This window comes from Heteronotia binoei, chromosome 18 (assembly GCF_032191835.1).
Source record: "Heteronotia binoei isolate CCM8104 ecotype False Entrance Well chromosome 18, APGP_CSIRO_Hbin_v1, whole genome shotgun sequence".
NCBI lineage: Eukaryota > Metazoa > Chordata > Lepidosauria > Squamata > Gekkonidae > Heteronotia > Heteronotia binoei.
In genome coordinates, this window is record NC_083240.1 from 495802 (window position 1) to 510174 (window position 14373).

The 14373-nt window shown below is 50.0% G+C and overlaps 1 protein-coding gene across 1 annotated transcript in view; it reads right to left on the minus strand.

Moving 5' to 3' along the window:
• Positions 1-14373, minus strand: part of EIF4G3 (eukaryotic translation initiation factor 4 gamma 3) — a 68443-nt gene that overhangs the window by 26006 nt on the left and 28064 nt on the right. Inside the window, exons 9-13 of the mRNA XM_060259647.1 lie at positions 13738-13852; positions 12684-12787; positions 12310-12432; positions 11563-11671; positions 7822-8640 (exon numbers count right to left, since the gene is read on the minus strand). Of these exons, the coding sequence (XP_060115630.1) occupies positions 7822-8640; positions 11563-11671; positions 12310-12432; positions 12684-12787; positions 13738-13852 (1270 nt within the window). The remainder of the gene's footprint in view (positions 1-7821; positions 8641-11562; positions 11672-12309; positions 12433-12683; positions 12788-13737; positions 13853-14373) is intronic.

Here is a 14373-nt window from a genome sequence, read left to right on the forward strand (position 1 = left end):
AGAATCAACCCCTTACCTCTAAGTTTCAAGAAGTTCAATGAATAGAAGATTATTTGCAGTGGAATAGATATGCACAAATGAAACATTTTGAGCAGAATTCTCCACAAGTCTTGGGATCTTTGCTTGTATAAGCCTGAGGTTTATCATATTATTCTCTCCCTGGAGAAAATGAAACCTTCATCCAGTTGTTAATAATATACCGGCAAGAATGAGTCTTTATGTAGAAAACCATTATTTAAATCTAGTCCTACTGACTAGTGATTTGAATCATGACGTAAATCAGTTTGAGTTAAATCAAATCCACCGATACACAAGTATTGCATGCATGTGTTGCTATTTCCCTAAAATGCTGCTTTATTGTTTTAAGGGTGGCTTCCAAAATTGCAGAAGATTTTGCAGTTTGCAGCTCTTCCCCTTGGGGCACATCTACATAGAAATGCTGATTGGACTTCTCCAGAAAGGGAGGGGGGGAGAGGGACTATGGAACAACTTCCAGATCAGTGAGCTCTTTCAAGACCCAAATTAAGCCCCAATAGTTGGGACTTGTCTTCAAAATGACCCTGCAGGCAGCCCCCTCCCCTCCCCACCAGGTTTCCAGGTCCTAACCTTTGTCATCCTAGCAGTGCTCCAAGGTGAATGGCTGGAAGTGTCCCTCCCAGGGCTCTCCCCCGTCCAGAGGATTACTCTAGTTGGCCAAACTGGGCCATGCTCCAATTACCACTCCCATTCTGCTGGGCTACATCTGACTCTGGAAATCCTAAACGCTTTGGAGGCAGGATATATCAAGGGCATCCGTACCCTGGGCTCTCTGGCTGGCAACAGAGTCTATCATGCAAGCCCCCCATATTTTCTGCTGCAGTGGAACCCCCTTGCAAGTGACAGCGATCTTGCCCCTTACTCACCCAGCAAACCCTCTTGGCTGCATGCAGTACTTTGACTAAGGCAGTCCATTAGCAGTACCTGGCTAGGCAGCTAACTGGGGAACCAACCCCCACCCCCTTCTAAGTAGTTCCCATGAAAAAAAACAGCAAACGGCTCTTCTGGGAGGCGGAAGGGGTCTGAGAGGCCTCAATCCAGCTGTAGTTGTCCAACAGTCTTTGCTCTTCTTTAGATTTAGCAAGGCACAACAGGTGGCAGAGTGGGACGCAGCTCTTGGGACTCCCCAAACCAAGCACTGCACGTCAGCAGGGCTGAGAGGAAAGTCAAGATAGGGAGGCAGCCCTCAATTCCTGCCTTGCTGCCAGCCACAGCAAAGGCCCTTTACTCTGCTCTGGTAAGACCTCACCTGGAGTTTGTGTTCAGTTTTGGGCACCACATTTTAAGAAGGATAGAGACAAGCTGGAACGGGTCCAGAGGAGGGTGACGAAGATGGTGAGGGGTCTGGAGACCAAGTCCTATGAGGAAAGGTTGAAGGAGCTGGGGATGTTAGGCTGGAGAGGAGGTGGCCGAGAGGTGATAGGATCACCATCTTCAAGTACTTGAAGGGCTGTCCTAGAGAGGATGGGGTGGAATTGTTTTCTGTGGCCTCGGAAGGTAGGACCAGAACCAATGGGTTGAAATTAAATCAAAAGAGTTTCCGGCTCAACATTAGGAAGAACTTCCTGACTGTTAGAACAGTTTCTCAGTGGAAGTCTCAATGTGTGGATGAGATGATGGTGTAAGGAGGAAGGGTTTAAGTTTGTTAGGCACTGGGATGCTTTCTGGAACAAGCGGGAGCTGTACAAAAGAGACGGTCTCCACTTGTCCCCGGATGGAACCAGGCTACTGGCGCTTAAAATCAAAAAGGTGGCAGAGCAGTTTTTAAACTAAATCTTGGGGGAAAGCCGACAGGAGATGAAATGTCTCTGGTTCGGGAGGACTCATCTCAAAGAGATGAAGGGTTGGCTGCTATTTTTCTACCAGGTAACGGATCAGAGTTGTCCATTGTGATGGTGACAAACAGTATGGACTGTCTGCCAAAGCCTCGAGGCGGCAGGAGGAAGGTGGCGGGCCTAGCTTGCCTGGGAAATTATAGATGTTTGTATGCAAATGCTAGAAGTGTTCGAAGTAAAATTGGTGAATTGGAATGTTTAGTGTTGGGAGAAAACACAGACTTTGTGGGAGTTTCAGAAACTTGGTGGGACACGGTGATTCCTGGATATAAGTTATATCGGAAGGATAGGGAGGGAAGGGTTGGAGGTGGGATGGCTCTGTATGTCAGAGAGGATATATGGTCCAGTAAGACTGAGGTCAGAGAATTAGATTCCCTTTTAGAAATGTTTTGGGTTGAAATAGAGGGCCCGAAAGGAAATTTAACTATGTGAGTTTGTTATCGCCCACCAAATCAAAAGAGAGAGGATGATTATAATATGATGGAAGGCTTAAAGATAGTGGCTAAACGTAAAAACTGTGTTGTAATAGGTGATTTTAACTACCCGCAGATTGATTGGGTCAATATGTGTTCAAGTCGAGAGAAAGAGATTGAGTTTCTTGATGCTCTCAATGACTGTGCTATGGAGCAGATGGTCTCAGAACCTACCAGGGGTGGGGCAATCCTGGATTTGGTCCTAAGTAATGCCCAAGACTCTGTGAGAGATGTAAAAGTGATTGCGCCACTTGGGAGCAGTGACCATAATGTTATTGATTTCACTGTTTGTATAAATAGGGAGTTGCCCAAAAAGACCGCCACAACCACGTTTAACTTTAAAAGGGTAAATACACTGAGATGAGGAGGCATGTGAGGAGGAAACTGAAAGGAAAGGTAAATACGGTCAAAACCCTTGGGTAAGCTTGGACACTATTTAAAACTATAATCCTAGAAGCTCAGATAAAATACGTACCACAAGTTAGGAAAGGCACAAACAGGCATAAGAAAAGGCCTGCATGGTTAACAAACAAAGTAATGGAAGCTGTAAAAGGTAAGGACTCCTTTAACCGGTGGAAAACCAGTCCAAGTGAGATTAGTAAAAAGGAACACAGGCTGTGGCAAATCAAATGCAAGACTGTGATCAGGCAGGCAAAAAGGGACTATGAGGAGCATATTGCAAAAAACATAAAGACCAACAATAAAAATTTCTTCAAATATATTAGAAGTAGGAAACCAACCAGGGAGGCAGTGGGGCCCTTGGATGACCATGGGGTAAAAGGATTACTGAAGGAGGATAGGGAAATGGCTGAGAAGGTGAATGCATTTTTTGCCTCCGTGTTCACTGTGGAAGATGAAAACTTTTTGCCCGCCCCAGAACCACTAATTTTGGAAGGGGTGTTGAAAGACCCGAGTCAGATTGAGGTGGCAAAAGAGGAGGTCCTACAACTGATGGACGAAGTAAAAACTAATAAGTCACCGGGTCCAGATGGCATACATCCGAGAGTTCTGAAAGACCTCAAAGCTGAACTTGTGGATCTTCTAACAAAAATCTGTAATCTTTCATTGAAATCTGCCTCCGTTTCTGAGGACTGGAAGGTGGCAAATGTCACCCCCATCTTTAAAAAGGGTTCCAGAGGAGATCCGGGAAATTACGGGCCAGTCAGTCTGACTTCAATATCGGGAAAATTGATAGAAACCATTATCAAGGACAGAATGAGTAGGCACATTGATGAACACGGGTTATTGAGGAAGACTCAGCATGGGTTCTGTAAGGGAAGATCTTGCCTCACTAACCTGTTACATTTCTTTGAGGGGGTGAACAAACATGTGGACAAAGGAGACCCAATAGATGTTGTTTACCTTGACTTCCAGAAAGTCCTATACGGGATATCATAAACAGATCCCTAATGGAAGGGCTTTTTCCAGCGCCACTCAAAGAGGCGGTGGTCCGTCCCCTCCTAAAAAAACCATCTTTAGACCCGGCCCAATTGGCACACTATAGGCCGGTCTCAAACCTGCCCTTTTTGGGCAAACTCATTGAGAAGGCAGTGGCGAGGCAGTTACAGACTTTCCTGGAGGACGCTTCCATCCTTGACCCACTTCAGTCCGGCTTCCGCCCAGGTCATGGGACGGAGACGGTGTTGGTTGCCCTAGTAGATGACCTTCAACGGCATCTGGATCGGGGTGGCTCGGCAGTGCTGATGCTGTTGGACCTATCGGCGGCGTTCGATACGGTCGACCATCGGTTGCTGACTTGCCGCCTCGCCGACGCAGGGATTCAGGGGTTGGCCTTGCAGTGGCTTTCCTCTTTCCTTGAAGGTCGGGGACAAAGGGTCGCGATTGGGGGGGAACTATCCCGGAGGCGCTCACTCGACTGTGGGGTGCCCCAGGGAGCGGTTCTCTCCCCGATGTTATTTAACATCTATATGCGACCTCTTGCCCAGATTGCCCGAAGGTATGGGCTGGGGTGCCACCAGTATGCTGATGACACCCAGCTCTATCTGCTTATGGACGGCCGACCGGTCTGCGCTCCAGATAACTTAGATCGGGCATTACAGGCCGTGGCTGAGTGGCTCAGACTGAGTGGACTGACATTGAATCCTGCGAAGACAGAGGTCCTTTGTTTGGGCCGTCGGGGGCCAGGGGGGGAAATCCCCCTGCCAGCTTTTGGCGGTGTCCCGCTGAGGCCGGCGGACAGGGTCAAAAGCCTGGGGGTGCTGCTGGAGCCGTCCCTAAATATGGAGGCCCAGATAGCGACCACTGCCAAGTCCGCGTTTTTTCATCTTAGACAGGCAAGGCAGTTGGCCCCCTTCCTGGATCCCGACGACCTAGCAACAGTGATCCATGCTACGGTCGCCTCGAGGTTGGATTACTGCAATGCCCTCTACATGGGGCTGCCCCTGTGCCGGACCCGGAAACTGCAGCTGGTGCAGAATGCCGCGGCCCGGCTGTTATTGGGCCTCCCAAGATGGGGGCACATTCGGCCAGGTCTTCGGGCTCTGCACTGGCTTCCAATAATATACCGAGTCCGGTACAAGGTGCTGGTCATTACCTTTAAAGCCCTATATGGCCTGGGACCTGCCTACCTGAGGGACCGTCTCTCCCCACACGTTCCCCAGAGAGTACTGAGGTCTGGGACTCAAAATCTTCTCACCATCCCCGGGCCCAAGGAAGTGCGCCTCAAAATAACTAGGGACAGGGCCTTTTCCACAACGGCCCCTATGTGGTGGAACCAGCTACCGGAAGAGGTGAGGGCCCTGCGGGATCTTACTCAGTTCCGCAGGGCCTGTACAACGACCCTCTTCCGGTTAGCCTACGCCTGACTAGACAAATGTAGCTTTCTAGATCTTAGATTTTTGTGATTATACTGCACAGTTTAATGTAAAATTTTAAGGTTTTTAGGTTTTAAATGTTTGAATTTAAATGTATTAATTTGTTCCGATTTTATTGTTTTATTATTTGTTGTAAGCCGCCCTGAGCCACTTGTGGGAAGGGCGGGATATAAGTTACAGAATAAATAAATAAATAAATGCTTTTGATAAAGTTCCTCATCAAAGGCTCCTTAGAAAGCTTGAGAGTCATGGAGTAAAAGGACAGGTCCTCTTGTGGATCAAAAACTGGCTGAGTAATAGGAAGCATAGAGTGAGTATAAATGGGCAGTCTTCGCAGTGGAGGACGGTAAGCAGTGGGGTGCCGCAGGGCTCGGTGCTGGGTCCCATGCTCTTTAACTTGTTCATAAATGATTTAGAGTTGGGAGTGAGCAGTGAAGTGGCCAAGTTTGCGGATGACACTAAATTGTTCAGGGTGGTGAGAACCAGAGAGGATTCTGAGGAACTCCAAAGGGATCTGTTGAGGCTGGGTGAGTGGGCGTCAACGTGGCAGATGCGGTTCAATGTGGCCAAGTGCAAAGTAATGCACATTGGGGCCAAGAATCCCAGCTACAAATACAAGTTGATGGGGTGTGAACTAGCAGAGACTGACCAAGAGAGAGATCTTGGGGTTGTGGTAGGTAACTCACTGAAAATGTCAAGACAGTGTGCGTTTGCAATAAAAAAGGCCAATGCCATGCTGGGAATTATTAGGAAGGGAATTGAAAAATCAGCCAGTATCATAATGCCCCTGTATAAATCGATGGTGCGGTCTCATTTGGAGTACTGTGTGCAGTTCTGGTCGCCGCACCTCAAAAAGGATATTATAGCATTGGAGAAAGTCCAGAAAAGGGCAACTAGAATGATTAAAGGGCTGGAACACTTTCTCTATGAAGAAAGGGTGAAACGCTTGGGGCTCTTTAGCTTGGAGAAACGTTGACTGTGGGGTGACATGATAGAGGTTTATAAGATAATGCATGGGATGGAGAAAGTAGAGAAAGGAGTACTTTTCTCCCTTTCTCACAATACAAGAACGCGTGGGCATTCAATGAAATTGCTGAGCAGACAGGTTAAAACGGATAAAAGGAAGTCCTTCTTCACCCAAAGGGTGATTAACATGTGGAATTCACTGCCACAGGAGGTGGTGGCGGCCACAAGCATAGTCACCTTCAAGAGGGGTTTAGATAAAAATATCAAGCAGAGGTCCATCAGTGGCTATTAGCCACAGTGTGTGTGTGTGTATACATATAAAATTTTTGCCACTGTGTGACACAGAGTGTTGGACTGGATGGGCCATTGGCCTGATCTAACATGGCTTCTCTTATGTTCTAACAGGAGGCGCTGGGCTCTCCTTCCTTGGAGGTTTTTAAACAGAGGCTGGATGGCCATCTGACACCAATGACGATCCTGTGAATTTAGGGGGAGGGGTTTGTGAGTTTCCTGCATTATGCAGGGGGTTGGACTAGATGACCCTAGAGGTCCTTCCAACTTTATGATTCTATGATCCAGAGATGCTGCTGGGAGAAGTCGCACAAGGCTCAGCGGAGCCGCAGCAGTCCACACAGGCCAGCCCCTGAACTGCCTCCATGCAGCACAGAACAAGTGCCTGGGTCAGCGCTCAGGGCCACTTGCTTCCTCCACATGGGCTGCCGCCTCCTCCTCCAACGCAGGCAGGCCCTCCCTGCAGGCTCTCCTGTTCTCTTCTACAAAGCTCTGAGTGGGCCAGTGCAAACTGCAGCCCACCAGCCACCTGGAAAGCGAGGACGACAGGCTCCTACCTTTGCTGCCTGCCTGAGAAGAGCCCAGCAAGGGGGCTACACCCTGTTATGCACGCGCAGCAGAAGGAGGCAACGAGAGCCTGCAACAAGACAGCCTGTGCTGCTGCCGACTGGAGGGGAGGGATGGTCTCACCAGACTGCTTCTGCAAACTAGCACAGCACAGCAGCCTTGCTTCCAGAGGGGCTAATTTACTTGCAGGGTTGTCGTTGTTGTTATTTCACAAGTGAGAACATTAAAATGTGACCATCCCCACCTTCAGTCTATGATGTGGCCCATTCTACAACAGAATCCCACCACCTCCTTCTGGCTCCTCCCTGCTTGCAAGTGCAATGCAGCCATCTCAGAAGCAACACGCGACAGTTCAGGGTACAAAGAAACACACAGCAGCAGCACCGACCTCAGCTGCAACCCCCAGGCATGCCTAGAACGCAAACATCGTCCACACTAAGAGGTACAAAGATATTTGCCTCGCTAATGTGGCACAGACTAAGTCTAGCCCCACTCAAGCCACTGGTTTCGCCTGGGTACATATGTGGGCACAGGTGGGGCAAAGTCTCATTCACTGAAGACTCTCCTTGACCACATGAGAGAAGAAAGCAGAGCTGCAGGACTCCCAGGCCCTTCGTACAAGCACTGCTCCTGAAAGACCATCTACGGACTCAAGTGCACAGCATAATTTAGGCCAGTCTTCCCTTCTTCTATTTAGCCACTAAGAAAATGGCGACAGTAGAACAACTATCAACACCCCCCTCCCTCCCTAAATTTCCAGGCAGGTCTGGCTGCCACTAACCCACCCTGCTGCTGCTGCCTGAGACGAAGACCGCTCACCTGGTCCGTGGCCCTTCCTCGCATTCGGGCCCTCGTGAGACTCGGCATTCTCCTCTGGACGGCTCTCTGCCTCGAGCTCCTCTCTCCCCAGAGTTTCTGGCACATCTTCACTGAGGATAGTTCTTGTGATCTCCTCTCCTTCTAAACCCCCCTGAAGAGCAGGGAGAGCACCAGGTAGTGGGAGAGGAGGAGGAGAAGGAGGAGGAGGAGGACTGGTAGTGGTAGTAGCAGCAGCAAAAGAGAGGGGAGGGCTGGGAGGTGGAGATGGAATGGCAGAAAGAACCACGGAAGCTGAAGAGGGCGGCCCATCTTCCACCTCTGGGCTTCCAAGCTCCACCACCAAGGGCACTTCCTCCTGGGGCTCTTGCTCTACAATGCCATCAGTCACCGGCACCTGGTCGCTGACTCCATTGAGTTCGTCCATTCGATTAGGACTGGCAGTCACTTGGCTCTCGCTCCGGACCACTCGCCGGGGCTCCCTGCAGACATCCGTGCTGCTTTCATCAGCTGGAGGACCAGTGGGCGTTTCCACGCAGGGCACTGCACTGGGAAGAAGGGGGGCTTCCAGTTTGGGGGAAGCGAGTTCACACCGGTCCCCAAAGTCTGTTGCAAACGGAGCTTTACTAGGTGCAGCAGCAACAGCGGCAAGAACTGTGACTGGGGATTGCAAAGCAGTCAGAGGGAGCTCTGGGGAGGAGGTCTCTGTGGAGGTAGGGCTGTCTGCTGCCAGGCCCGCTGGGTCCTTTCTCTCTCCACTAGCTTCTGGTCTGAGGGCAGGGGAAGGAGATTTTAATACTGGGTCTGCTTTAGGCTTCTCTTCTGGGGAAAAGGAAAAACGGAGAGTTAAAAGGAACATTGGCTCATCAAATCAGACTGACTTCTGGCCTCTCTCCTGGGCACACTCTGGCTCGTTCTAACAGAAATCTCAGGGACAGTGGCAGGCCCACCCACCCCCCCCCCTTCTGAAAAGAAGCCCCAGCCTCTAAGGCATCAAGAGCCCTTTGGCAGAGACCAAACTTCTGGCCCAGGTCAGGCATCCAGGGCTTTTTTTGAGCAGTTCAGGTTGGCTTGGTGTCAGGGGGTGTGGCCTAATATGCAAATGAGTTTTGATGGGGTTCTTCTACCAAAAAACCATGTGATACAATGGTGATGTCAGCAGGTGTAGCCTAATATGCAAGTGAGTTCCTGCTGGACTTTCTCTACAAAAAAGCTGTGTGCAAAACAATGGTAATGTCAAGGGTGTGTGGCCTAATATGCAAATGAGAGTTCATGCTAGGCTTTTTCTACCAAAAAAAGCCCTAGATGCATCCACATTTTCTTGCCATCCAGTATGGAATAATGAAATGGTTCCAGTTTCCCTACCGTGCGCTTGCCCCTCTCAATGGTTGGGTAGAAAGTTATTGTTTGGCGGCAGGATTTTAAAGACAGGCTTGTAAATCTCTACTTATATGGAGAAAACAAAAATCCTCTTCTTGCAACAAGCTTTACCAATGCCAGTTCCTGGTCTTTCAGGGATGTGGGGAGTGAGACTTTGGGTCAGGTTATTTGCAAGACAGATTCAAAAATGAACAAAACAGATGCCATCTCCTGGCTGTCACAAGGACAAGTCAAAGTAAAAAAAGACAGGAGACCATTCCCTCACGCTCTGTACTAGCAGAGAAAAAGAATGCATTTGGATTTCACGGGTGGGATCTAAACGCGCCCCTGCTGGATAGGGATGCCTGGCATCCCAAGCGTAGTTGAGGCAGAGCCCTCTTGCCCACCAACCACAGGGCATTCTTCCCACCCAGGTCTCCAGGGGACCAAGCCTTCTCCCTCACCTCCTGCCAGCATTCTCCTACACTCTGCATGATGGCTGGCCCCTCGTGGGGAGGCACAACAGATATGACCCCCCAGCCTCCAGCAAGGCACCTCCCTTTTCCTCTGGGCAAGGAGAAGGCAATGGAGAGCTGACCAAGTAGGGCAAGCCAGGCCAGGGGGCACTTATGGACTGCAATGGCCACAATGACGCTGCTTGCTTGCTTGCTTCAAGAAGGCTTCAGCTGCCTCTGTCCCCAGCAGTGTGGCTCTGCTGCCTTTGCCCAAGACTGCATTTTTCACAGGGAAAATAGCTTCTGAAGTGCTGCCTCACTAATGGAGAAAGGCAGCACTTGTCCACATCTGAGCATTCCTAGCCAGGGCTCCCACCTGGTGGAACAGCCTGCTTGTGGAGGCCCGAGAAGCCCCCTTGCTCTCAAAATGGAATCCTTCAGGGGCATTCTTGCAACAGGCAATGGCAGTTTAACATCTGTGACACTTGGTCAGCTTTCATTGCTTTGTTCCTTGTGCATATGACAGTTTATTGTACTGCTTGCCAAGTGTGTAATTCAGCTTTGTTGAGACGAGAAGGCGGGGGGTGGTGGTGGTAAGAGACGAGAAACCTCTGAAGCCTATTTTTCACTTTTTCCTGATGGAAATATTGGAAATCTTTTGGGAGTGGAGTACTAAAAAGAAAAAAAAAACCTCCTATGCTTTTTCTCCCCTCTTGGAATGATTGAAATGCAAGACAAGGTTTTACTTGAAATATGTAGTTTGAAAACTCTGATCTACAGCACCTGATAATGACAATTCTTATGTATACTGTATATACATATACATTTTTGAGAGTTTTGTTTTGTTTAAACACAAATAATTTTTCCACAATATTTATGTGTATAGTTGCATTTTTTCTTAAAGGAAAAATAATTATACCTTTAAATGCAATAAATATACCAAATAGTACAACTTTAAATACTAAGTGATGAATCATGCATTTTATGTTGTTAATTCAGTAAAAGAAGTTTAGATCTGATAGGAAAGTAAGTACTGCACATATTCACTTTTTCCTGGAATTTCCTTTTTTACCCCAAAGAACTGTAAAGGTTTTTTTTCAAAACTGACAGAATCCTTACATCTCTAGTTGTTACATTATTTGTAAGTATTATAATTTTTAGTACATTATTATCTAAACTGTAGCCCAGTTTTAGTCACTGTAGGTTGTTCTTACTGCATAGTTTTAAACTGTGTAACCCACCTCAAATCTCAGCAAGAAAGGCAGACTATAGCTGAAGGCAATAGATCATCATCATCATTATTATTCCCATGAGGCTAGAAACAGGGCCCTGTTGTAGCCCTTCGAGCTCGGGACCCTCCCAGCCTCTGAGCACAGAGATAGCTTCCCCAATCCAGAGATTTCCCTGGGCCATTTGAATGGTCATGTAAAGGATTCCCCAGGTCTCTGCACTCCAAGAAGGCTGGGCAGAGCAAAACCCAGCACCAACAAAGGCCCCTGGGTCTTTGCGCCTATCTAGCATGGCAGCCCACTGGCCACTGGGTGCCTGCCATCCCTGTTAGAGAACCTGGTGACTCCATCAATCATTGCACGTTGTTTGACAGAACTAGAAACACAGGCCCTCAGAGCTGCTCCCACACAGTGCAGGATGCAGCCATGAAGAAGTGCATCAGTCTGCTAAGAATTAGTCACTTGCAGCTCCTGGGGCCCAAAGCAGGGAAGAAAAAGAAAGGTGACAACTGACACTCACACAACCCCTTCTGCAGAGTGACAAAGCACAGCCTGCATAAAGTTCCAGCTTGTGGCCACACCAATGCCAGAAGATAGAGGGGGGGGGCTTGAGGGTCCCAGCTCACTCTTGGGGGTCAAGGCGACACTCACTTTCTGATAAGCAGGAAGAGGGAGGTGGACACCAAAGTCCAGGCACCCACCTTGCTTCAGGTCAACAGCTGCAGAGACGGGGGTGATGCAGGCCAGAGGAGAGGTCTCCGTAGTCCCATAGGCTGCAAGGCTGTGCTCTGGGGCCTGGCTGGACAGTTGCTGTGGGGATTGGAAGTAGAAAAAAGGGTGATGGTGAGAGTGCAAACACAAAGACTAGCAACATGGAACATAAGCAAACAGGTCAGAGCAAGAAAAAGAAAAGCAGAGAAGAGAGAGAGACTATCCAAGAATACAAGGCAGGGTGGGAGAGAGAAAAGCAGGAACGGGCAGGAGGAGGAAGACAGTTACCACAAGGAGTGAAAAAGGAAAGCACAGTAGAGCTCATTCATATGCAGCAACCAGAAGTGCCCCCACCCTCAAGCCTTTAATGCTGCTGCACTCCAAACTGAAGCCGCCAGTAAGTCATTCAGGGGAAACCACACCTGCACATCAGTCTCCCCCCAGTCTGAAGAAATGAGAGAGAGAGAGTGCAGATCTGAGGCTGAACACATGATGTCCTCCTTATAGAAATGCCCGGGCACCAGCTCCCTACCAGCGAGTGGAGAGAGCACAGAAGGGCCCCCCTCCACCCAGTAAATCAACAGCACAGTGTGTCAAGGCACTGCTGAAGATCTCTGCAAAAAGGGATGTGTACCAGCTGCACAGAAACAAGACTGGAAGGGGCAGAGACTAGCCACTTGGCTCCTTCCCCCCACCCCATCCTCTTCAGGGCAAAAGGTGATACCCTGTACTGTTACCTGGGGAGGAGTGGGTGTCGATGTGGGCCGAACACTTGGAGGTGTGGGGTTCCTGCTACCTCCGCCAGACATAATTTCTTCTGTTATGTCTTTGCCCCCTTGGTTTGGGTCCCGAATGCGAATCTGCAGAAAACGAAACAAAGCACCTGAAATTCAGATGACCTTGATTTTCCCGAACCTGCACTAAAACTCTGTTTGGCCCAACCTGAGGCTGCAGAAACAAGCCTGCCATCCAGGGGCCTAGCTTTCTGCACGCTTGCAGCCACCGTAGGGCTAGCACACGCCACCTAGAGAGGATTATTATCCACAGCAGAGCAGCCATGAGAAGTGCCCCTTCACTGGTTTCCCATGACCTCCCCACTAGGCTCTCTTACCGTTTTCTTCTCCCGCTTGGTGGGTGGGAGCGGCTGCTGTTGCTGTGTAGGCACTAGGATGGGTGCTGACTGATACACCGGCTGACTCGGATAGAAAGGTGCTCCTGCAAAGCAAAGGCACACTCAGCCCACCTGCCACTCACCTGGCTGTTCCTATGCAGAATGCCTACTCACAAGCTCCCAGCGTGGGGACACCGCCCAGCAACTGAAGTGGAGTCAGGCAGGGCCAGAAAGCCACAGCCTGCACCTGACTGAAGGGAGCCCTCCCCAGCTCTGCAGAGAGCCTGTCCAGAAGGGCACAAGGCCAAGAAGGAAGAATCTGCCCACTGCCCAAGGCATTGTTTTTGGATGTCCATCACAGCAACAAGGTGGCACATGCCAGAGAGAGGTGTGCCAAGGAATCCTCTCGCCACAGTGCCCCTTCAGCCCCCTGCTAGCCAAGCCAGAGGCCACCTGCACTCACATGAGCTGTTTGCACATATGCTTGGACCACTCAGGATCACCCTCACTTTGGCTGGCTGGGCCTCCCCATACCAGCAAACCTTGGCTTTCCAGTCCTGCGATTCTGAGTCTGGCCACTAGTAGAAACGCAAAAGAGCTTTGCTCTGCAGCAGTCAGAGGGGATGGTGTAACTCCCTCATTTCTGTACATCACTAGGCAGGGCTGCTCACATGCCCTGATTCTGCACAAGAGTGGAAGACCCACAGAACGCAGACAGCACAGGGCTCCATATTAAACTTTTCTTTGTGTAAGCAAGTCTTCCGTTTCCTTATGGCTGCTGCCTGAGAGGGCATGGGCCGCACCTGTAGGACTGGGAACTCTGATCAACATTCCCATGGCTAGCACTCCTCCCTGTGACAAGCAAAGCCCAGCCCAGGAGAGCTGAAGAAGGATGCCCGTCACTTCAGTTTTTATTACTTGCCCAGGCAGCCGGACTTCCCGGGCTCATGAGGCTGATTTTCTAAAGAAATCTAGCTGGGCTCTGGAAGGCAACCAGGCCATTTTCATCACCACAGGTTACAAGGCAGGGGTCTCTCCCCCACTCTCTCCTTACCGTAGGCGTTGGGAAACTCTCCAGGCCCCGGTCCTGGATAAAACGGGCCCGGCCCTGGTGGCTGAACAGGGTACTGTTGCGGAGGCCCCACGTATGGAGGGCCGCTGTGACGATACTGTGGAAGAAGCAGCACGAGGAATTGAGAGGGGATTGCAACTCAGCAATGGCAGGCCAGAAAGACCCCTCTCGAGCCTGACACAGAAGGCTCAGACTGCGTTCAGACTGGCAAGGGAGCTGTGCTGCTCTCTTCAGAAGAAAACATCCTGTCCAGTCAGACACCTGGTCTCTTAAGGTGAGTCTCATCTCTCTGACCCAGCAGAGGCTCTCCAGGGTCTCGGGCACAAGCCTTGTCCATGACCTGCTACTGGACCCTTTGAGTTGGAGATGCCGCAGGGACTGAGCCTGGGACCTTTGGAATGCAAAGCAAATAGACTGGCATGGGCCTATGCAATTAATCTGGCATGGACCTACACGGCCAAGAGCTGAGCCACTAGCCCACAAGTTGCCCAGATGATGCTTGGGGGCTGCTGGCAATCAGGGTGAAGGCAGAAAGAGGTACAAAGCCCAGGGCCCAAAGCATCTTTCCAAGAACCAGGGCTACCTCTGCCTGAGACTGTCCCCAGCTGACCATTTTCA